Source organism: Nesoenas mayeri (assembly GCF_963082525.1).
Source record: "Nesoenas mayeri genome assembly, chromosome: 3".
NCBI lineage: Eukaryota > Metazoa > Chordata > Aves > Columbiformes > Columbidae > Nesoenas > Nesoenas mayeri.
Genome location: NC_137544.1, coordinates 45,850,865 through 45,876,313, shown reverse-complemented (window position 1 = coordinate 45,876,313; position 25,449 = coordinate 45,850,865). Strand labels below are relative to the sequence as shown.

Here is a 25,449-nt window from a genome sequence, read left to right as displayed (position 1 = left end):
TTTGATCTTGATATGAGTTGATGGACTTAGGGCTGTTTCTGCATGGGTATGTGAGTTTGGTTGCCTTGCTCTGTTACCACATGATGCCATGTCAAGTGGTGCTTTTGTTTGCAGATGGCTGGGTGGTGAAAGACCGACTGCAGGTAGAAACTCAGCTCATAGCTTTCTGCAGAAGGTCTAGAGATCCTGCTGTTCCAGCGTAGGGAGTTCACGTTGTTTGAAAACAACAGGAGCATGATGATGAGACGTGTAAGATAAGCACAAACACAGTTATCCAGTTAGCAATAATCTTCTGTTTATGAGCGCATCAAAATGCCAATCCTGCAGCCTGACTCCCAGTGTGAGTGGCTTGGTCAGGACAGTGGAGCTGCTCTCCTGGCTCTTGTCACTAAGTTCAAGTGAGAGAGCTGAAGGAAAATAGATGTTTGTTTGGATAGTGCCTGTCTGATACCTGGACTGTGAATTTATTTGGGCACTGTGATTATTGGTAAACAGTTTAGTGTAGAATTTCTTTACCACACCCCCCTCCCCCATTTTAATTAACATTTGTGAATAACTAATGCAGGAATCAAAAGGAAAGCGAGCACTTATTTCTTAAGTGAATTATATATTTGAGTACAAACTAGATACATTTTTTTCTTTGAAAATAGTGCTATCCATAACTGAATAGAAATTATGTCTGTACTAGCGATGAATCCTGCAAAATGCCTCTGCATGTTCTATATCATGCCTTGGCTGTGACAGGCTCTAGACATCAGAGGGTTGAGGTTTTCTTCCTGATTTCTTTCTTCCCACTAATTTAAAAGACTAATTAATTTCAGAAATTGTCCAGCTTGCTTAGGCCTTATACATGAATTGATTGGGGGGAAGTAATAAAAAGAATGGGTGAAACTGAAGCAACTGAAAATTACTTCACAGCCCAAGAAGCACTTTCAAATAACAGAGAAGTGCTGAGCATGTTCCAGTTTGCAGGAAATATTGAGTGTATTAGCTGTGACTCGGAAGTCTGAGCAGATGAATTACATGACAGTTCATAAGCACACACGGCAGGGATGTGCACTGTCTCTATAGAATTTACTTAAGTGCGAATCCCACAGTGTTGTATGTTGTGGAGCCTGTTTGCTCACTGATACGTGCATGTATTTAATTAACGAGATTCAAGCTGAGCTCCAGACAATCTCTACTGCTGCAGCAGTGGGGGACCATACGTGCCTCACTGGAAACATGGCTCTCATGTGTTTCTGACAGCCCGTCTAGGAACAGTCACATCCCTCCAACTGGGACCTGCTCTGGGTTGAGACCTTCTGGAGTACTTGTAGCACTGGCTGCAGTTCCCTAAAGAGACCAGCTTTTAAAATTTTAAAGGTATTGTCTTGAAATCTTCCAGTTTGTCTTTGTAGTTTCTTTTTAGTAGGAATTTTTTACTTTGTGTTGGGAAGATATTTACACACAGATTATTTTTTTTTTTCCTTCTAATTGGTGTGAAAAGAAAATATGTTAGATTTATTGTTGTTACTATAACAAATCCCTGTGTATTTTTAGATTAGAAATCAGCTTTTTTTAACTGTCTCGCTTTCTCCAAGAGTTCTACAGATAACTAAGCGTCTTGCAAACTTGCTCATACTAGGTAGACCATGTGGTTTCCCTGAAAGTCTTGCAACCTTGTCGTAACGTGGCAGCCTGAGCATCTCCCTTTCTGATTTGGTGGCACCTGATCAACTAGGAGGAGAAGTGGTAGGGTTGGGTTTTTTTTTTCTGTTCTCAAAAGTGGTTTGGAGTTTTTTTGCCTACTCTGGTTAATATGTACAAGATGATGTATGGCTTAGGAGACCTCCAAAGGATCCTGCAAATACTGCAAGAAAGCCAGAAGCTGAGACTGTCTTTGGTTTTGATTTTTGTATGGTTTGTTAGCTTTTTTTCTTAGTCAACCTAGCAGCACGTGTTCCTTCTTTAAGACCTTCCATTCCTAATTTAGAAGAACAGCTTTGTATGCCGTAAGGGAGACTAGCACTACATAAGCCTTTTTTTCTTTCAATTTTCATCTGTCTTGTTAATGTCTCTTAAATATTTACTTTGCCTAAGATTGCAGACCCACAATAAATAGTAGACTGAAATGTGATATTTATTTTGTGTAGGACTAGGAAGAATAGATAGGATGTTGTACTGAGCAATTACAGCCATAGCAGCTAGTGTTTATTTGCATATGGTCCAAATTTTGAAATGCACCCTTCTTCGAGTCTAGTGCATAAGTGAAAGAGATAATAAAGCATTACTGAACTTTAGGTCTAGCTTGCCCTTCTAAGCATTTGTAGATTTATTTTTTTTTGCCCATGAATTATAGTGGAAAATATATCCTGGAAAGAGAGAAAATAACCCTAAAATCCCTGTGTATATCTAATATATTTCAGTTTAATGTCTGGTGTTTTTTCTTTCCTCACTGCAGGAGTCTCCGCAATGAATACTACAGCAATGAGCCCACTCACTGTTACTCCACTAAGTTTTATTCCAGACTTTAAAAATGCCACCCTTGTGCCTTTCAATGAGACTGCATGTGAAAACTGGAAAGAGATTCATCATCTTGTTTTCCACGTGGCAAACATTTGCTTTGCAATTGGACTGGTTATTCCAACCACTCTGAACCTTCATATGATTTTTCTGCGAGGCCTGCTCACCATAGGTAGGAGAATTATTCTGAAGAGGTTTGTGACTTTCCTGTGGCAGAAGTGGCAGTTCATTGCCATTGTGGAGCTGGTCCCTTCAGCTTATGATGAAATTACATCTGATATTCATGATCATTGTACACTGCTGAAGGTGTCTTTGGTGTAAGGGGAGGGGTCCGTTCTGACCCTGACATACCCTTTCTATGTACCTAGCCTCTTAAAATTTCCCAGAAATGTAACTTAGAAACTCAAACCTATGAAGATGCCAACTTGAAAATAAGTGGATCCCATTTACTTTGTGTGTGACTGGCTGCTTAAAATTCATTAAATTCCAAATTGTAGTTCAGTCTATGGATCCTTAAGACCTTAATTTTAGGTCTCAAGTAAGTACTGGGACTGTGTATTGGCTGCCGTGCTGGCTTAGTATGTCTGCAGAAGCTGAGGTGGGCTGACATCAGGCTTCTCAAAGAAAACATGTTCTTTAGATGCAGGTTCAAACACGTGGCACTCATGGGTCACTGGCATTATTTTCATTGCTGATATAGAAGCATGGGCTTTCAATATGGAGTGCAGTCTGTGTTCTCTTGAAGTCAGTCATATTTCCTCCACCACTGTAGGCATCTTGCAACACTAAAATTTAACTTCAGCAGAAAAACTAAACTGCGCGCACTTGAGACTGAGCAAACGTGGCTTCATTTGTGACACTTCTGCAGTCCAACAGCTATTTCAAAGCCCCTGTAGTTTGTGTGGGACGATGTCCCTGTGATCAAAGAAGTAGTGAGTCATTGCAGTGTAAGAAAGATAAAGCCAAGTGTATCACAACACAGAGCATGCTGAGGTATTTTTAAGTGAGAATGCTTATTTGTATAATAGCGCAGGTAAATTTTATTGTATAACTTTTATTGCTGAATTTACAATGATCTTGCCTTTTCTTTTTTATAGCTGTTATAGGATAACTTATTAAAGCAGACTGCACTGTGACAACCAAGAGTCTGAGTGTTGCAAGACCTTTTGTTTGTCTAGTTCTCATTTTAAAAGCAATTGGAGCTCTGCAGTTGCTGAGCTTGCCACTTTGATCTGTAGATCTTATTGCAGTTTGAGCAGGTATGGAAACAGAGTTTTGCAAGCTGAGGTGACACCTGGAAGCAAATTTACTCTGTGGACAGATTAAGTAATGAAGCGTGGTTCCTAGGGGTCTGTCCCCTTTGCTTTGGTGACCCTGCCCCATCTCTGTGCTGCTCTACAATGTTGCTCCTCTTCAATACTTCCAGACCTCATATCCTCCCATCCCTTGCAGTCTAATTAACCATCTGATCAAGAGTCAGTGTTTTCATTTTTCTGATCTATATGTAACTGCTGCCTAGCCAGTCAACAACCCAGACAGAATATATTAATATAATACTGAGTTCATGAATTCAGCATCATTTTCAGGGAGAAAGGGAGAAGGGACACTAATTTGGCACATTCTCCTTGTTGTCTTTGCATGAAACTTAAAGGAAAATATATTTGTGACCTATACAGCCACCTCTGTCGGGTGGTAGGCTCAGTTATCTGGGAGGCACTCACTGATGCATAATCTATCATTTGATAGGTATTGTCTTTATAGGCTAAAAATAGAATCCCTAATCATGCATCATGCCTTATATTTTAAAACAATTGTCATTATTCAAAGTAAAGCAGTTAAAAAAAAGAGTAAGCATTTGAAATTTTCTCTTTGATGTCATACAGGAGAATTAGGGTTCCTGCTGTGATCTTGTCAAAATGCAGCAATGATACTTCCTTCAAATTTTCAAAAATACCTGTGTATGACTTTAGGAGCTTTTTGTGCAACTGCTGCTCGCTAGTTCAATATGATTGTTACTGATATGAGCAGCAAACATTCATTTCTAGGCTCTTGTTTGTCTAATTAATGCAAAGTAGTATTAAAGTTTTGTGAGCAGCTTAATATTTTTATTTTTTTTTTTTACTGAAGATAGTTTTCTGCTGTTCCATTCCTACTTCATTTTTCATAACAGACCATTGTGGGCTGCACCTTTCTGCTTTCCTCAGTCCCGATCTGTATTATTATTGCTCTGGAATTGCAGTCGCATGCAATAGAACTGCAGTCTGCTCCCAGCCTGCTCTCAGTGCATTGTAGTGATTAGCTAGCCCATGCATTGACCCACAGAGCCCAACTGTAGTAACGTTGTAGGATATATTGCTTTTCAGTGTAATTGCACCCAGTGGACACATTGATGATGGCTTTGTACAAACGTGTTTGTTGTTCAGTGAAATTTAACTTGCTTTTTTTTTTTTTAACTTTTACAGGATGTGCTTTGTTCATCATTTGGGCTACGCTCTACCGTTGTGCCTTGGACATAATGATCTGGAATTCTGTGTTTTTGGTTGTCAACCTTTTACATTTCATATACCTAGTGTATAAGAGAAGACCGGTATGTATAACAGCTAAATTGCACAAGCAGTCTAGTAAGGTGCGAGAAGAAGGAATTTTTGCCCATGTTTTTTGGACAGAAATTCCACAGCAGTTCTTTTGGACAAAGTCAGTGAGTTCCTTCAGGAAGGATCCAGATCATAAGTATGATCTAGTGCAGTACATTATTATTTACCTGAAATCTATATTATTGAAAAATTATTTGATTTTAGAAGTTACTGTTGGCTTGTTTTGACTGTAGTGTTTGGCTTTGGTTTAGGTAGTAAGGAAGGGGTCACCTAATGTCTTTGCAGAGACACCAGAAGTGGTAGTTTTGGGGTTGGTGTGTGTTGTGTTCTGTGGCTTGTTTGTTTGTCTTTGTGGCTTTAGTGGTTGGTTGATTTTTTTTTTTTTTATTTTTTTGTTTGTTTGGCTTTTTTTGTCATTTTCCCCACTCACAAGTGTACATACATATAGACCTCCTAAAATAAAATACTATCATGATACTTAAAGTTGAGGATTCCAGGATGGTATTTAAAAAAAATATATAGTTTGGGAGAGATCAGACTTTCCTTTTACGGAAAAGACTTTTAAATCTTGATCATCCTTTGTGGTGGGAAGGGAGACTGATAAATCATGAGTGCCCTGGTAGACTGTTATTTCAACGTAAAAACAAATGCTGATGTCCATTTATAAATGACCTTCACGCTCTTTGCTTTCCCGACAAGTGTTTTAGCCCATGTTTTGTACTGCCACATTCCTTTTAAATGCAAATGAAAGGTGAGATGGTACTACCATCTGTGGGACTCAGAGATAAAAAGCAAAACTGAATAAGCTGTGGGAAGAGCAGCATTAACTAAGAGGATCCTTCCGTTTATCCCATTTAGAGCATTCATTGAGTTTTGAGGGTCACATCTGGGAATTTTGCTGCTCTTTTTGTTGCCTTTAGCAGGATGCATTGGTATGACTTGCTTCAAATGCACTCTAAGAACATAACTGAAATGTATACCAAAAATGCAGGATTCTTTGCCCTGCCTTCAGCTAAATAGAAAATGAATTTATTTTGTTGGTATTATTCATCCAGAAATATATTGTTTCTGCAAAATTATTAGCAACCCAGCTTTCTGTTGGCATATGCATGTCAAAACTAGATAATCTTTAATATAGTAGTTGCTACTATGTGCCAACCAAATATTAATGAAGTGCTAAGTGTCCAAAATGTTAACATTATGTTCTGTAGTCTCCAGAAATCAAAGGCAGATATATATATTCCTGTAACCTTCACATTATAAATCTCTGCTTACATTATAAGCAGAATAACTCTGCCTTTGCCCAAAGTCAGATACATTCTGGAAGTGTGTAACAGCTGGTATTTAAAACAAACAATCAAAACACCAAAAAAACCCAACACTATACACAACCTAGCTGGAAATAAGCTCTTCACCAAGTCAGCGCAGCCTGTGCAAGAAAGCAGCTGGGAAATTAGCAACCTCCTCCTTTCCTGGCAATGCAGCGTAAAGCCTGACTTCTGTCTTGCTTGAAACTAGTTACACAGATCTACTACTAGACATTTATAGATGTGTTGTAAATATTTCTAGTCATCTAAATTACTTTCTCTTAGAGAGTAATCTTCCCGGTTAAAGGCTAAGTTCATCTTTGGTTTGTATTGCTGATGCTATTGTTTTAGGCTATTCAATCCATTCATGTGTTGTCATCAAGGTATTTCTACCAGTCAGCTGTGGCCATGCTGCCCAGCGCACCACACAAAATAACATTTGTGATGACGTAGGGCCAGTGAAGCTGGACTTTACATGTTTGCATCTGCAGCTACATATCCTGTGCAGGTGCTCTGATCTTTAATATGGGATGAGATTCTGTTGCATTCTTTGCCTACAGAATCTCTCTCTTAATCTTCTGCAATATTGAACTGCATTCTAAAGACAGAAATATGTGGAAAATAAAACCAGTGAAATGCAGGAGTAATATTAAATCCTTTTAACTGGGAAGTGCCCTATGCAGGCATTGACTGTTTTCTTAAGTAGTCTCAGTCACATTCTGATACTCATTATAAAATACTACGTCATTCAGGACATGGATGCTCCCAGAAATAAAAGGCCTCTGAGAGGAAGTATGTAATATTTGAGTCTAACAATTAAGAGTGTTTTCAAAGAGTAAAAGTAATTATTTGTGGTCTTTCCTTCTGCAACAGTAGCTTTGCCTTATGGAATGGGAATTGTAATAATCTTGTCTCACTTCAGCCATCTCCAAGTTAAACATCTAGTTTAAGCTGGTTGTTCAGTGTGATTCAACCCACCCACCCAGTATCTGTTTAAAATGTGATAATGACATCCCTCTCCACTGGCTAGAGAACAAGTCTACACAACCATTATAAACTACGAACCTAGCTTTATTTAGTCATAGTTAGGTGAAGTGCACTTCATTGCTGCTCTCTAGCAATATGAGGAAAAAAATGAAATAAATTGAAGTTACTTCATGCCTGTCTGAACCATAACACTGTGAAGAACTGAAGTTTGCCTTTCAGACTTGTATTACTCCCACTGCAGCTGTGCTCTGGGAACTGGGAGTACTCTGCTTCTCTGAAGACTGTGCTCTAAATACCTGGTAAATTTGTGTGAATTTAAACAATAGGTGAAATTATATGAATCAGTGTACTATCCCAAACAATATATGAATCTCTTTGGTTACAGGCTGTGATCAGTGAGCTTACTTGAAATTCCGCCTGATAGTCATGCATGTCTTTTTAGCTGTCTTACACATTCTGTTTATTATCAACTTGAAGGCTGTTTTTAAGTGCTTTTCCTATAGAAAGCTAGAGAATGGGAAAAAAAATTCTCAGGAAATAATTTTCAATGAGATTTTCTGTCTGCAAATATTGTATTGCCCCTCTCAAAATCAATTTTATTTAGTCATCTTCACAAATGACATTTTTAAAGAAAGGAATGGAAGAATAATTACAAGTTAGTCATATTACAAAATGAATAATTTATATGTTCGGTTGTTAAATATTTATTTTATTAAATGGAGCGTGCAGAATAGCAGTGAGTTTCTCTTCTGGTTTTTAGGAAGAGAAGATTTTCTGTGGTTTTGACTCCTTGGAGCTTTACGGATTTGGCTTTCTTAGTTTGAGCAGCAGCTAAAAGAGCCTAATCGGTGTCTCTACAGAGCTCTGACTGGAAGCTCTGGCAGGATCCCAGAATATTTCAACCACTGCTGAACAAAACATTACACCTACCCATATGGCTCATTTAGAATATGACCCACAGGCATGACTGGAGAAATAGTGAATTGTCTGTTGCAAGGGAGATCATCTAAAATAGATCTGTGGTGTCCAGCCTGATCAGTCTTTAAGAAACTACTTATGCCTGCTTTCCCTTTTACGTATTTGTACATCAGAGGAAGGTCATAAAACCTGAATCAGGTGCTAGTTCAGTGGTTTAATTAGCACTCCAAGACCAAATCCTGTCCTCATGTCTGTATATGTGATTTTGAATTTGAGAGTCTTTGGAGCTTCTTGTATGTTCATCTGAGAAAGGAATTTATCTTTCTTTGAGTTGCAGTGGTCCAATATTTCTGTGGGGTTAACCCCCCATCTCTGCCCACGGGATTGTCACTTCCAGAGTGGTTCCCATGCTGTTCTGGTGGCCCATATGCGGGATGGATGGTATCCAGTGACTGAGGCTGTGTGTGAAATACTGCAAACATGGTTCCACACAACTAGAAAGTTTCTGCCGCAGCTCAGTTTGCCCTATATTTAAATACACTTGAAGTGTAACGAGGAAACCTTCTCAGTTTTCCAAAAACTTTTTGTTATGCTTGACTTGCTGTTTCGCACACACATGTAATTCTACTGAGAACAGCTCAGGGAGGATTTTTGATGTAGAATACATATATCTCTTAAGGTCTGAAGACTAATATTTTCACCCTAAAATGCTTTCCTAGGGAAAGACTAGTGGGTATGTGACAATTTGAAGCCCTCATTGGCCTCAGACAGCCTGGGGCATCCCATGGTCATTCTGGATTTCCCACCTCCTCCAGCCTCAAGGTCACCAGAAGTTTCTCAATTCCTACTGCTGAAAAGTGACTCCTGTGCTGCTGCCTTCTCTCCTCCCCTGTTTTTTATATTGAAATACAAAAAAAATCTAGAAAATAGTGTGAACTTGCAATATTCTCATTGGTTTAAGTGGTGACTCCTTTTCCTATTTTTCTGCCTTTTTTTTCTTGGTTGATTTACCTTGTTTTCTGTTCTATTTATCTTTTATCTTTCCATTAGCTGATGCTTATTCTTTTAATTGTTTTCCTTCCAGCAAATATGCAGGCTTTGTTCAGGCTGCCTTTGCTTTCAGGGAGGCCAGGACATTGTCTCATTCCCTGCTGCCTTCATTCAGGGAAGACTTCCAGGCTTGGGCCTTCAGCCGACTTCCTTTCCCTCACTGCCGCTGCCTGAGTTTGGGTGGGCTCCTAGATGTGGGATGTTCAGCTGGCAATATTTTATTTCCTCCCTCATCACACATGGTTTCAATAGGATGGGTTTGTTTTTCAGGACTCAGAGTCCTGCTTTTCTGCTGCAAGTAAGCCAAGAAGCTCAGGGATGAAATGGGCTCCCGGGGGAGTCTGAGAGATGGCCGGAATGAGTTGTGCATGTGGTGTGAAAAAAGCAGGCAACCTCTTTTTTCATTTTGTTTTGGTTTTCTCTGTGTAATTTTGGCCCAGGTCCTATTTGCTGTTACATGGACTGATGTCTCAAAAGACTCCTTATGTCTGATTATAGGTACCACTTGGATAGAACAGCATCCTACAGCTGTTTGCCAGCCTGGCTAATTTTAGATAAGATTTTGGCCACCATCTCATAGGCAGTGTTTGTGGATAGATGTCACACATTTACCACTTTTTTCCTTGCCTAAGTGTAACAAAGGTGTTCTCAAACGTAGCAACTAAAGCATACATGCAGTCTTACATTTTTTTAAGTAATGCCTTTGTGTTTATTGATGTCTTTTGTTTTTGCATTCTAGATCAAGATAGAGAAGGAGCTTAGCAGCCTCTACAAGAGAACATTTGAACCTCTCCATGTGCCTCCAGAGCTCTTCCAAAGACTAACTGGACAATTCTGCAACATTCAAACTTTAAAGACAGGTCAAGCCTATGCTGCAGAAGATAAAACATCAGTTGATGATAGGCTAAGCATCCTGCTGAAGGGGAAGTAGGTTCTGTGAAGCTTGGGGACAGTCTTATACTTTGCGTGACGGTTGAATAGATTAGCAAGTTGTTGAGGTTTTTGTTAGCTTTTTAAATGTTACTGTTTGTTGCATGTTATGATCTATAGCCAAACAGTCTATAGCCATAAATAATTTTATGACACAGTTTTCAAATCACAATTATGTTTCTTAATGCAAACATATTCTGCCTTCACTTGTGTGTGCAGCTGCAAGGATTTTCAAGGAAATTAGATTTGCACAGGACCAAAGGTAGTGTCATCCAGAAAAAAGCAAGAGATTTGTTTGAGTCTTAGATATCTAAGTTGTCTTCTCAGTGCATTTCAGGTTTTAAGGTTAAAAAATATTGTGCATGAGGGAAGTGAAAAATAACCCTCCAGTAGACTTTAAATCAACAGGCCTATTGGAATTGATTCATTGCACCTGTATGTACAAGCAGAGAGGAGCAGGTGCACTGCCCAGAGCCTGACAGGACCCAGGTGAGAAAGGGTGAAACAAATGCCCATGGCCAGGCTGTCATCTTGAGGCTTTTGCTAAGGTTTGGCCAATACTTTAACTTTTTTCTGTTGATGGCAACGGTGATGTCAGGTGTCATAGTTTTTCTCTGAAGTAATTTGCTGCTCATTGCTGCAAAGCCAGTTATCTAAAGGGAGCCCGATTATGCTCTGACTGCGTAGCATAACCCTTCAGACCTTTTTTCATTTCAAATAGCGATATCCATGAGGATACACACCACAGCTGGCAACTCGAATTGGCTTGGCAGCCTGTTCTGCTAGGAATTAGTGGGAGTTTAGGCAGAAGATGGCTTAGTTGTGGGGCTGAAATACCAGAAGAGGAACATAGTTTCACCTGTTACCTTCTGCACTGTCAATAATGATATCCAAATTTAGATTGAATTAATCAGCTACCATGACTTTAAAATGTTGATTCATCCATTTTTATTTCCAGAATGAAGGTGTCTTATCGTGGGCATTTTCTGCATAATATTTACCCCTGTGCCTTTATAGATTCGCCTGAATTTCGATCAACACAGATGAACCGGGGTGAGAAATTCCAGGTACACCTTGGTTTAAAAGTCACTGCATATGAACAAATGAGATAATTAAAGAACAGAGTATAAGTTTGATCAACAGCAAACTATTTGGCTTGCATAGTTTTGAAAGCTTTCTAGTACTGGTGTTTTGTGATGGACCATACCAAAAATAACTTTTAAAGTTAATTGCTGCAACACAATATTATAATGGTGTTCCCTGAACAGCCTGGCTTTTGCTATTCTGTTCTCCTTTACCATTTGTGAATATGTTTTATGTTAAATGATTATTCAGGACAAATAATTGAAGAGACTGCTTTATTGGAAAAAGAGGTTATGTGAGCAGTCTCATCACTGGTTCAAAAACAGAAAAGGAAATGAAAGACTAAAAATTCAGGCACTAGTAGTTTGAAATTGGTATTTATCTAAATGTATAAATACTGTCATTTTTGAAAGTTGTTAACGCAACAAACTGAAGAAGATAACACTGTTCTGAATAAAAATATTCCTACAGAGGACAATAACGGCATATGTCTCTAGCAGTATGATTATACTAGTACATTAAAGCACATATCATATTATGGCTTGTGGGCAAAAAAATATTGTTAGAATTTTCTTTCAAGTCGTACTGAAATGGCTATTTTGGTACCTCTTACTTGATATTTTTAACTGTGTATGTGTAGTAATGACCAGACAGTAGCTGGCTGGGTACATCCACATGGATACCCTGGCAGGAGGGGAGGGAAATCAATGTAGACTCTAAAATCAGTGATTGATGTCATATGTTCTAGTCAAATACTAGGCTTAATGCCAGGGAGAGAGAACTGTCCAGATGTATTCATTTCACAGCAGCGAGCCGTCCTGCAGCACGGCCGCCCTCTTGGCACAGCTTATTTCTCTCGTAAGCGACTGGACGTGAATCCGTCACTCTGAAGGGAAAAGCCTTAACTTCTGTCTGCCTTAAAAATTACTGTAGTCTGGTGCAGGGTACATCCTTCACTCCTGAGTTCTGCTTGTTACTGCCATATAAACACTCTCAGCATTGCCACTGCGAGAGGACACAGATCCAGTCTTGAGGACCCCATCTGGTGGCAGCGCTGGTGAATTCCTGCTCAACCTGTGTGCCTGTATTACTGACTGTAACGCTAAAACCCATGGATACATGACAGTTTCCCATTATTTCTTAGGCTTTGTATGTTTTTAATTTTTCAGGAGCTAATGTTAGCTTGCAATAGCAGAGGCCACCTGATTTCTTCTATAAGTGACCAACTTTTCCTTGCAAAACACACTGTTAGGTATCACCGGGTGGTGCAGGTTTTGATGAGCCGTAAGCCTCTGCCAGCACAGGAGTATCAACCTAATAGGCCCAGCCTCCCAGGAGAGGGTACAAACTCCTCCATAACTATTGTTAGCTGAAGTATCAGTAACTGAGCAAATGAAGCCGCAGCTCAACTGCTACAAGGTGGTACTTGTGAAATCAACAGGGCTGACAGTGAAGAAAGACAAAAATAAGTTTTGTTTTGTTTTTGTAATCACTAAATACTCTTTGGAGATCTTGAGAAATAGTGGTTGTTCTTGTTTGGTGGCAGCAACATAAAATAAAACCAAGCAACATGTAGGCCTGCTGAGGTGCGAGTAGTGTCATCACTGTAGGACTGAGTTTATATGTAAATTTCCTCTAACATAAACACTTCTACAGTCTGGGAACTTATGAGAGATTTTCCCTCCTATTATCTGCCCCAGGTTTTCTGAAAAACAAACTGGCCACAGTTATCAATTAAAAAATATTATGATAATAAATATATGAGATGGTTTATGTTTGTAAATATGTTCTAAGGGATACTGAAAAGTTATGTGGTTTTAAGAGTTCTTTAACTGGAGGCATAAAGAAAATGGTATCTCTTATTTTAAAGTGAGAGAGAGGTGCTAATTCTGAGCATGTATTTTCTCAGGTCACGATTGTTGCAGATGATAACTGCAAGTTCCTGTGCTGGTCCAGGGAAAGGCTGACTTATTTTCTGGAATCTGAGCCATTTCTTTATGAGATCTTTAAGTATCTTATTGGCAAAGATATTACAAATAAACTCTATTCATTGAATGACCCAACCTTAAATGACAAGGTAAGCAAATGAAGTCACATCTGAGAATTTTCCTGTATGGTTACTTCACCTTTAAATCCTCTTAAAGCACCTTTTTTTTTTAACCTGCTGCTCTCAGCTGCTGAATTCACACTCGCTGCCTTTTAGTGCCAAAGTATGAGTCAGTGCAGCGCTTTTGTCAGAAGCAATATTGGTTAAAGTTAGCACAGTAATGTGCAAGAAAGACGAATAACTCAGTTTCAGAACTGATTGTCTAGCACATTTCTAGCCAACTGGTAGACATGATGGCCAGTAGCTAAAAAGATGCTTCTCTCTGGATGTCCTTTCTCGTTAATAAATGGGTGCCTTTGTCCAAAGAAGCTTCAGGGTTTTTTTCTTAAAGAATTTGCTTTTTTGGGGTCAGACAACTGGGTAATACTGATTATCAAGAGGAATAATTTCAACACGTGTTTGGGAGTTGCAAATGCAAAATGAAAAAAAAGGTATGTTAGGGATATGATGTAGTTTGTAGAATGAGGCACAAAATACACATAAAATACAAATACATCTAAAATGTTTAGTGGCCTGAATGTAGCTTCTTTGCATGTATAGGTGTCACCTTTAGTTGTCTCCTTACTAGTTATTACAGGGTAACTCAGCTGCTGTTTTGTTTTTTTGTGGGTTGGGTTGGTTGGTTGGTTGGGTTTTTTTAAAGTTATTTATATAGGGTCCATAGGGTTCTCATATATAATTTATTTGAAGAACTTTCATAATCATTTATGAAAAGCTTTAGAGTTTTATAATACAGTATTTTTGTATTCTGTCTGTATTGATTTAATTCACACTAACTTAGAGCAAAAATCACTCTCATCAGATTGCCTGTAAATATCTCATGTATAGGTTAAATTATTACTTCTGCAAAGTTGTGAATTTACTCGACAGTGATCTGAAATGAATGACTGCCACTGCTACTATGCAACAGACTTCAACAGGCTTAACTTGTAATGTCTTCATAGAAAATTAGACATTGTAACTTTCCTCAGTTTTTTACTGGCTATTGAAGGGGTTGGAGGGGAGAAGAATTGCTGGAGAAACAACTTAATAGCAATAAAGCACTGCTTATTCTGTGTTCTGATCAATGAAACAGAAAATTACACTGTCTTGCAATCAGATCTTCAAAACCATTTCAGATCGCTGTTGTCATCTTAGTAATGTTGTAAGATAAAAGTGATCTAGCAGGAATGTACCATATATAAAATCCATCTTATAAAGTGTGTGGTTAAAGTTGCTTCTTTTTCTTAATAAAAAAGAATTACAAGGGACACTCTGTATGAAAACCTACATCTACATAAATAGTAAGGAATTTCTGGACCATGGCATCTGAAAGGAACATGTAGGGATGTGCTTCCTCTGTTTGCTAAAGAATTGCATTCAGACTCCCTCTCCTGGGAGAGCACTGTTCTCCACACTCCTTCTCACCTTGCTTTTTTTTTTTTTTCTTCTTTTTTGCCCTCTTATTTTTTTTTATCTTTTTTTTTTCTGTTTTCCTTTTTCTCTTTTTTTCCTATTCTCTATTTTATTCTTTTCTTTCCTCTTTCCTTCCTCTTTAATTTTTTACACATGGATGACAGCATTAGGCTGTCATGCCTGGCACACAGCCATCTGCAGCAAATTTGTGCTGCTGACTTCTGGCACTGTAGAGCTTCAGCACTAGTATAAATATTTCTTGAAATGAAAGTATAATAGAATATGTAACAGAATATTCATGGTAAGGTTGGAATTGATTATCTTTTAACTGAAAGGTCCTTATCATACCTTCTAAGTATTAACAAACACATACCCCTCCAACACCCCAACCAAACCATCAAGCTTTGCCACTGCTTTGACTTAACATCTGCATGTGCTTTTATAAGAATAACAGTATGAGCGTTTGTCATCAGTATATTAGATTTAGGCTTTCTTGCAAGAGCAATGGGCTCCCCTGACTTCTGCCTTGGCAGGTATTGCTCATTGAGTGGCAGTCCTTGCTGTTTGAAAGGTTTATTTTGATTAGCATTGTGCTGTATGCGCACAGCCTGGAAAAATCAAATGGATGTCCAACCTGTTGGGCTACACAAGATCAAAGCTGAAAGGGACTTTATATTCTGTACTTAACCTGTCTGTCTTTCCCACTGCATCACTCGGTTATAACTACATAACGCACAGTTGAGTCGGTACAAACAGGAAACTTCAGTTTAACTTTATTCCAGCTAATAACAGTTTGGATGCTTCTGTTTGCCACTTTGTTTAACACACTGAGTATATATTTCACTTGTCATCCTGAAGTCACAAGCAGATATGTAAATCTGACCCCACAGTTTTATGTGTATTTCTTAATTAAATTATATTTTTCACTTTAACTTGTACAAAGTCTTTAGTGCAAATAGTCACATGAATTAAAGATTATTGTGACTGTTTTATCACAGTAACTTATGAAAATGTTAAAAAAATAAAGAGTGAGCATCTGGGAAATTTAAAGTACCTTTTTATGCTTTCACAAATTAAAATCCTGTTACACAAGATCTTCCTACATGATATAGGACCAGAACTGTCTGTCAGGTAAATTCTCCTTCATTTCCCCGTTGCCAGCACCCTATGGGCATGTCACTTGTCACAGGCTTCATTGTCAAATACACATATATACACATACACAAATATACACATACAAATACACAGAGTGTCAAATACACCATTTTATTTTTTCAGCTGGTGACAATTTCAGCAGAAAAAATTGTAGTAGACTTCTGTACACATGGGACATACAGGAGAACAACTGAGCCAAATCCAGTACAGATTATTAATGATCAAGATCATAGTAAGAAGATATTGTATGTTCGCAAACAGAAAAGTATCTGTTTATTTGTAAGGAAACTTGTGATTTTCCTCCTACTTAGGGAGATTTTTTTCAGTACTGGTGGGAAAATAGTCCTTGATCTCTGTGTGAAATAGGGTGCTATTTCCTGAAAAAGTCCAGTAGAGTGGAGTTACTCCTTATGCTTTTGTCATTGATTACTAACTTTTGCATACACCTAAATAGGATTTTGATTTGCAGGAACACTTAACAAGGTACAATATATGGTTTCATATAAACATTATAGTACAAAGACTTCTCAGGAAGACTACTGAAAGCAAATGAAAGCTCTAAGACCATTTGATAGGCAGAGGATGATATTCATATGATGCATTTAATTTGTCTTCAGTAAAATCAAGATCATCTACTAGGAAGGAATGGCATTCACTGTTTTTTGACATGATGAGATGAAAAGCCAGGAAAGTGAACAAGTTTATTTTAAGACATAATTGCTAAACTGCCTATATAGCATGCTGTTTTGTTTAGCAAGGAGGACCAGGCTCACAATAAAAGCTGTTTTTAATTGCAGAACATCATGCCTAAATACTCTAGGTGAACTTGCTTTAGCGGGTGGGTTGGACTGGGTGATCTTCAGAGGTCCCTTCCAACCCCAACCATTCTGTGATTCTGTAGTAATGAATTACCAAATAGTAAAAATTAACCTTTCTATAGGAAAATACATTAAAAGTCCAGTGCAAAACAGAATTAAAATTGAATAACTAATCTGAGGTTTCATGCTTATCAGTGTTCTAATTCAAATATATTGCTGACATTTTTATTTTAATTTAAATCAATTTACACTGCACAGAATCTTCTGCTCTAACCTATGTCTTGATTCATGAGTAGTTATAGCTGAGACCAGAGCACCTATTATGAGGAAATAGTTATTTTCCATTTTTTATTTTAATATGCTTGATACCTTTTTAAAAATAATAATTTAATTTTTTTTTTAGGCTTCAAAAAAGATTGATCGACAGCCTAGTCTGTGCTCACAGCTCTCTGTGATGCAGATGAGAAACAGCATGGCCAGTACCAGTGACAGTGAGGATGGCTTGCAGATGTTTCTTCGCGGGACTTCCTCTGCATCCTCTCTTCGTGAGTGCTCAAAATAGTTCATGCCAGTTTTGAATGCAGCTTGGTGTGATGGTTGCAGAACTCCTGTTGTTTTCAGTGGGATCAGACTGTAGCTTTTCAGATGCTGCTGAACATCATCAACTAAGCGGAGGGGCCTAACCATAGGAAATTCATAAGGTGCATGAGGCTTTGTATGATAACTCTTTGTATGATAACTGAAAATATCTCATGTAGATACTGTCAAAAAACAGCATGTATAGTAATTTTTTTTTGGCATAACATTAATGTATAGACATAATATGGAATGTTTATAGCAATGGGACAAAACTATGAATATACAGTGCTTGTCACAGTAGTATCTCCTTTTGTCTGTGACTGGTACTTGTGGAAATGAAAATCCCAGAGAAAACATTTCCCCTCAGCAACTTCGTGCTTTGCATTTCCTCCCAAGATAGTTTGTATGGGCAGGGTCTGGAGAAATGTGGTGTGCAACCAATATTTTGTTACCACCTGGAAAATCTCCAAAAATCCTATCAGGCTCTCCTCTCCTGTGCTTTGTAGGACAGGAGTAGCAGAGATCAGATGAAGTGAGGGAAGAAACATTGTCTGACCTTTTTGCTTCTACTTTTGGAATTCCTCTATAGAAACCTTCTAAACAATTCTAGGCTTTTGCTGTTGTTTATTTTTAGTTCCCCTGAATCTAAACTTCAACGGTAGTCTGAACTCCAAAAGCAGCTTTTGAACAAAACAAACCAGAAAATGAGCAATTTTCTCATTTGAAGTAAGCTGTTAGTTTAATGGCATTTAAAAGGATCATATAGGATTGTTTATTTTTACTTGGGAAATATTATTATTTAGTGATTAGAATTCAAATATATGGGGAAAAAAAACAGGGCCAGCTATTTATCATAGTTAAACTCTTTGCTAAGAACAAAAAGTGATTTCAGGTATATGCGTTTCCTGTTTAATTATCTGTTCTCCATTGTGTTCTTCACAGTTCTCATCCAGGAACTCCTTCAGACTTGGCGGGCCTCTCTGTTTTCAGTCCTTAACATTGGTATAGTCTGCATGCCCAGATAGGTGGAAGCAAAAACCCTACTAGAAAGTTGAGGGTGACAGCTGGGATATAGTTTGAAAATTCCACTGTTGTTTTCTTTATTTCTGGTCTGTTCCCTGACAGGACATTTAGATTCACAAAACAGTTGAGGTTGGGAGGAACTTCTGGAGATCATCTAGTCCAACCCCCCGTTCAAAGCAGGGTCAGCTAAAGCAGGTTGCTCAGGGCCATGTCCAGTCAAGCTTTGAATAATACCAAGGTGGAGGATTTCACAACCTCTTTGGGCAACCTGTTCCAGGGCCTTGCCACCCTCATCGTGAAAGAGATTTCCCTTACTGTAACTCATGGCTGTTGTCCTTTGTTCTTTAGTGCATGCCTCCGAGAAGAGTCTGGCTCTGTCTTCTTTATACCCTTCCGTTAGGTAGCCGAAGACAACACTAAGATCCCCTGAGAACCTTCTGTTCGTATGGCTGAACACACCCAGTTCTTGCAGCCTCTCCATGTACGTCATGTGCACCAGCCCCTGACCATCTTGGTTGCTCTCCACTGCACTCGCTCCAGTATGTCCATGCCTTTCTTGTACAGGGAAACCCAAAACTGGACACAGCACTCCAGATCCTGTCTCACAAGTGCCAAACAGAGGAATTAATCACTTTCATTGACCTGCTGGCTATGCTTTTGCTAATATTGCTCAATATCTGGATGGCCTCTTTCACTGCAGGGGCACTCTGCTGATTCATGTTCCATTTTGTATCCACCAGGACTGCTAGGTCTGTTTCTGCAAATCTGCTTTCCAACCAGCTGATGTCCGGCCTGTACTGCTGTGTAGGTTTTATGTGTCCCAGGTGCAGGAAATTGCTTTTGTTGAACTTGTCATGGTTTCTGTCAGTTCTTTTCTCCAGCCTCTGAAGGCCCATTCTGACTAGATGCCCTACCCTCTGGCCTATCAACAGTTTCCCTCACTACTTGGCTGTTGTCTGTGAACTTGGTGGGAGTACAGTCCATCCCGTCATCCAGGTCATTAATATATTGGGCGTTACAGGCCTTGGTATTTGCCCTCAAGAGACACTGTTGGTAACCAGTGGCCAGCTTAGTTTTTTACTGCTGCTCACTGCCCGGTGAACTCCACAGTCCAGTGAATTTTTCACCCAAGCTGTAGTCCATGTATCCAGTCCCTTTCTCACCCATTTGATTAGAAGGATTCTAAGGCAGGCTGTGGAGGGCCATGCTACAGTCCAGGTAAACAACACCCACAGTACTTCCTTCATCCACAGAGCTCGTCATCTCACCACAGAAGGTGGTCAGACTGGTCAGGCACAATCTCCCCATGGTACATCCATGCTGGCTGTTCTCAGTCACCTTCCTGTCCTTCATGTGCTTGAATATGGCTTCCAAGAAGACGTAGTCCATAATCTTCCTGGGGACTGAGTTTAGGTTGATAGGCCAATAGTTACGTGGATCCTTCTCCTTGCCCTTTTTGAAAATTGCCATGACATTTAAATTTTTTGTCTCTCATGTGACCGCCATGATCTTTCCAAGATGATAGAGAGAGGTCTTGCAGTTGCATCAGCAAACCCTCAGCACACTTGCATGCAGTCCATGTGATTCCAGTCTTGTGTTTGCCCTGTTAACTTAAGTGGTCTTTAAGTCAGTCCACCTTTCCTGTAAGTCAGGTATAACTCTCCAAGTCTCTACCACTAGACTCAGAGAACTGGGAGGCCTCAGGACAAACCTCTAAAGTAAAACCTGAGGCAAAAAAGGTATGGAGTACCTTTTCCGTGTCCTTTGTCCCTAGGTCTTGTGCCCAACTGAGCCATGGCCTTATAGTTTTCCTCGTCTTCCTTTTGCTGTTGGTGTATTTGTAGAAGCCCTTCATGTTGGCCTTCATTAGATCCAGGTCCAGCTGAGCTTTGGCTTTCCTAATTCCATCCCTGCATGCTTGGGCCATGTTTCTGTATTTGTCCCAGGCTCATCCATGCTTCCACTTTGTGTGTCTTTGAGCTCTGTCGGGGCTTTCCCCTTCATCTATGCCAGTCTTCTACCACGCTTGCTGAACTTTCTGTACACTGGAATGGACTGTCCTTGTGTTTTGAGGAAGGTATCCATGAAGATCAACCATCTCTCCCTTGCAGGCCATATCCCATGTGTTCCTGCTAAGTAGATCCCTTAGCAAGCCACAGTCCCCTGGCCTCAGGTCCAGGGTTGTAACTCTACTATTTGTCTTGCACAGTTCTCAGTATCTTGAACTCCACCAACTCCTGGTCACTGCAGCTGAAGTTACCATAAGCTTTCAGCTCCCTGATGAGTTCTTCCTTGTTCATCAGTGACAGGTCCAGCAGAGCACCATCCCTAGTTGGCTCATCGATCACTTCTGTGAAGAAATTATCTACTACACTCTTCAGAAATCTCCTGGACTGCTTGTGCCCAGCCCTGTTGCCTTTCCATCAGATACTGGGCTGGTTAAAGCTCCCCAACGACCACCAAGGCCTGCGATCATGAGGCTTCATCCAGTTGCCTAAAGAAGGCTTCCATCTACTTGCTCTTCTTGATCAGGCAGCCTGTAGCAGGCAGAAACCTGCCACGAAGTCTCCCGTATTGGTCTGTTATCTGATATTTATCCATAAGCTCTCAACTGGCTTTTCACCTGTTCCACGGCAAAGCTCCATGAAGCTGAAGCCATTCCTTTTGCCCTTGGACAAGTTTGCACACTCAGAAGCCTGAAAGAAATTGTAAAACTGTGATTGTGCTATTAGCTAGAATTAAAAATCTCTTTCAGGCTTAGCAGCAAAACACTTATACGAGTATTTCAGCTTTGGGAGAAAGTAATCTAAATGTGTAACATATTCAGCTGTAATTACATTAATCCTTAAGATACATCTGTACTTAGTATCTACTTGATAAATACACTTTTCTCTGTTGTACTGTTCCTTGGTTTGTGTACCGTATTTTCTGGTGTGCTTTTCCCAAAAGAGAGGGTTAAATGTCTTTTGTGTTCCAAAATCGCCCAGTACAACAGCAGCGGGTGTAGCTGATACTGCCAGGGCCACCATCACACTAGCAACAGCAGGTGTGGCAGCAGCATCCCCAGCCCAATACTTCCCTTACTTTTGGGGAGGCAGAGGGGTCACCCATGCAGAAGTGTATCGTACACCTCAGGAAATATCGACATTTATTTCTCCTTTACCTTTTGGTTAATCTGAAATTTCTGACTTCTATAAAAGGTTGATAAAAAATCTCGATGAAAGATTATTTATCTCACTAAACTGTAACACTTCAATCTTTCTTTTTGCTAAAATAGCTTGTTAATTATTCCTGGGTACTGGCATTGCCAATGAGGGGTTTGCTACCAAGGTGAGCTCTGCTTAAAGATTTGTATTCAATGTGGATTGTGGCCATGTATGCACTTTTTCTCAGATCACAGGCAAAGCTGAACAAAAAGCCTGCCAATTACCTTACCACTGTTGTGTTTTAAAAACATTCCCCTGGGTGCTCTCAGTGCAGTAGTCAGTCTTTTTTGGGGGTCTGTTTTTTAAGATTTAGTAGAGGTACATACTAAGGCATATACTGTCCCAGTGCTGTTCCTTTGGATCTTCCTCTGCAATCCTGTATTTGTTCATTTAAAAACAAACAAAATCCAAAAAACCCCAGAAGATTTAGTGAGGAACATATGGAAGTGACAATCTCTCTCTTTTTATTTTTTTTTATTTTTTTTTTTTTTTTAATTAGAAGGAGAAATGAACAAGATAAACTTATTTGTACAGGAGCTCTACAGGGATACTGTCTTGTCATTGCTAGGTGATTGAGTGTTCTGTGGACAAAAGCTTCCCGTTACAAATACGACATTTGACTACCACAATACAAATAAGTCTTATACTCCTCATTTCCATATTCTTTAAAAACTGAGCATTTATATTTTTGTATAATCCAAATTTTTTATTGTTTTTATCTGTGCTATGAACTGAGCTTTGGCTCATTTTCTAAATAAATTGATACGAAGTTTTTTTCTAAGTGTTTAGTAGCGAAAGAGTGAAAAATACTAATTACTAGGCCCCAAACTATGATTACTAACAAAACTGTGTTTTGAATTTAATTAACCAAGAAACCCAACTAACTGTTTGCTTTTATATTAAGGAAATAACCAACAAGAGTTCTATAATGCTTACGGAGTGAGTCGTTTGCAGCATGATGTTTTCTGTTGATAACATCACATTAACTCAGCAAGCATCCTCAAAAAGGTATTAAAGTGGGATTTGTTTATCACATAATACTTGTGCTTGACATCCATGATCCGTCTGTACGTAATTTATTAGTAAATGAAATTGACATATCTCTTTTTCCAAAATTTGAGTTAAGCAGAAATAGTTCAACCTGATCACAAGGGTAGCTTCACCTGACTTTCAGTCATTTCAAAAACATTTCAGTATTAGTTTTATTTAATAATTTTATTGCTTGATAGTCATTCATATCCTTATTAATGATACATTATTAGACTACTTGGTTTAGATCACTTAGATGAATCTAGATTTGCAAACTCCTAAGCTAGGCAGGAATGTAGAAAGGTTTTGGTTTAGTAATGCTTTTATTGGCGTTATCTCATTATGTGTGCTCCCTGTGTTATATCCAAATTGTGGTTAAAAGCAGGATCAGATTTCATGGGAAATGCCATTTTAATAGGCATCGGGGCTACCATACTTGAGAGAAGGCAACAGAGTAGTGTATGGAAGGTCTGGATTCAAGATGTGACTCAATCTCCTGAACATCTGTCCATCACTGGATAGGGGCATCAGTAGACGAGGTTTTTGTATTTGGAGAAAATAAGGCCATGGCTTTGAATCAAACAAATTGACAGTATTAGACCTTATATTGAACCCTGTTGAACAGACTTATGGCTTCTTCTAATTTCTGGAGAGAAATAAACACTTTTAAGCAGAAGAAAACCATTCTAAAAATGGCAATAAACTATACTAATAAATCTAAAAAAAATCCAACAACAACAACAAACAAAAAAAAAACCCCAAAACCAAACTGAAACTGTATTAATAATTCAGCATTTTCAGGCATCCTTGCCTTTGCGTGTAATTTGTTGGTGTCTTCCAGCAAAGTCAGTTTTACATCCAAGTGTACACACAAGCCTTGGATATGGACAATAAAATGATCTAGTCATCACTTGCTTAGGCCATAAAAGCCCATTATCTATGTGAAAAGAAGTGTTTAACATTCCCTTATTTAAAAATGTGTTTGAGTATCCCTTTATCATGGCAATTGAAGTAGCTTTTGAATATCAGAAGGAAATACTAATATATTGTTAACATAAAAAATTCTGAAAAAGCTAATTCCAAACAGTATTTGTGTGAATGTGACTTAAAAAAGCAGTAATAGAATAACCCACTGGTCTTGCCTGTAGCTGCATTTTGTTCTTTCTGTGTAACACATGCAGTGTAAAGTTCTTCTTCTTCATAAGCAGGCTTCCTTAGCAGAGCACCTTACTATATATGATAGACTTTTTTTAAAGTAATAAGAATAGCCATGCAATAAGACTGTGTTATGGCTATCAGTATATTTTTCAAGAAAATTTGACTTTTTAGGTTATACACAGACATTCTGTCAGACAGGACCACTACCTCTTGCTCTTCTAAAACAGTATTTCCAAAGATTTCCGTAGTCTTTTTGGTCATCATATGCTAGCTGTTTACCGCCTTGTTCCACTGTGGTGGCTTAAGTTTACAAGAGAGTACTGAGAGGTAAAAAATGTCCAAGCACAGAAGCAATTTCAGAGTGAACAATAGGAAATAAACCTGTTTGGCTGATGTCAAAGGAACTCTCTGGATAAACCCTTATGCTGAAAGTTTAACTACAATACTGGTAGTTTGCAGCATTAACTTGCACAAAAACTCCACTCTGGCAAGCTTTATGAGTTGCTGCTTTTTTAAAAGATTGTCTTGGAGCAATTAAATCGCTGTCACTCAAAAGTTGTGTGACCTTTGCCTGTTAATGTCTTGTTTCTTTGCAGCTGTTTATGAGGTATTATATTTTCCATAAGTTTTATGTTGTCATGCTTTTTAAGGAGGTTAGGGTCATGATCATGTACCCACCTGAAGTTTGCCCAGTATACCAAGGAATTCTTTCATAGGTGAGGCAGGTGTACAAATGTCTTTTGTACTCAGGATATCCATTCATGTCACCATTTGTGGAGAAGAATTAGTGGGTAAGTGTAACAGTGTAACATTTGCCAGGGACACAGCGTTGGGGACCTCATGCAGTCAGGATTTGCACTGAATTTGGGGAGAATACTATGCCTGTGGCCAGCCACAGGATTTGAACCTCGGAGACGTTGCTGGTTCATAGCGGTGTGGCTGTCCCACATCTTAGGATTTCCTGGTGCCTGTGGCCAAATAACAAGGAAACCTTCCACTAGAAAATCCTTTTATGAGGGAACTAGGACAGGTTCATCAGATTGTGTATGTTTTGTCACAAATATGTGTATGTAGCAGGTATGTGTTGTTAAATTAATTGGTAATTTCTTTGTAACTGTGACAGGCCCGGGTCGGACGTCTCCCTACCTGAGAACTTCGGCAAAAATGAAGCCAATAGAAGAAAGCGTTGAAGATGACGTCTTTGAAGCATCATCTGCTGATAAGCTTGAGCTCCAGCGGCTGCCTTAAACAGATGTGTCTCAGGTATATCAGAGCAGGTACCAGGCTCCAGTGCAAGTGGAAGAAGCTGAATTTGGGAGAAATCTGAAAGCCAGAACCACCTCTCTGTGTTTGAATTTACCACAGCATATGTCAGTGGCTTCTAGATGGAAATGTCACATTTTATTTTAGTTCTAAATAAAATAAATAAAACCCAAAAACTTTTATGGTTTTTATTATTGTTTTCTGGACATGGGTATTTGCTTTATTTCTACTTTGATTCTAACTGTCATAAATTTAGTATTAAGTGTTGGACTAGCCTGAAATTTCTAGAGAGTTATTTGGTGGAGAATATCCCCAGTTTCATTTCCATAAGTTTCTTAGAAG

General features: G+C 38.9%; 1 protein-coding gene across 1 annotated transcript; it reads left to right on the top strand.

Annotated features, from left to right (window-relative positions):
* Positions 1 to 2,454: 2,454 nt before the first annotated feature.
* POPDC1 (popeye domain cAMP effector 1) lies at positions 2,455 to 25,092 on the top strand (the record flags this gene model as incomplete). The annotated part of the gene is made up of 7 exons (XM_080342334.1): positions 2,455 to 2,677; positions 4,968 to 5,092; positions 10,101 to 10,288; positions 11,250 to 11,358; positions 13,284 to 13,451; positions 17,253 to 17,394; positions 24,968 to 25,092. The coding sequence occupies 7 exons, from the start codon at positions 2,455 to 2,457 to the stop codon at positions 25,090 to 25,092; spliced, it is 1,080 nt and encodes a 359-aa protein (XP_080198460.1).
* Positions 25,093 to 25,449: the final 357 nt, after the last annotated feature.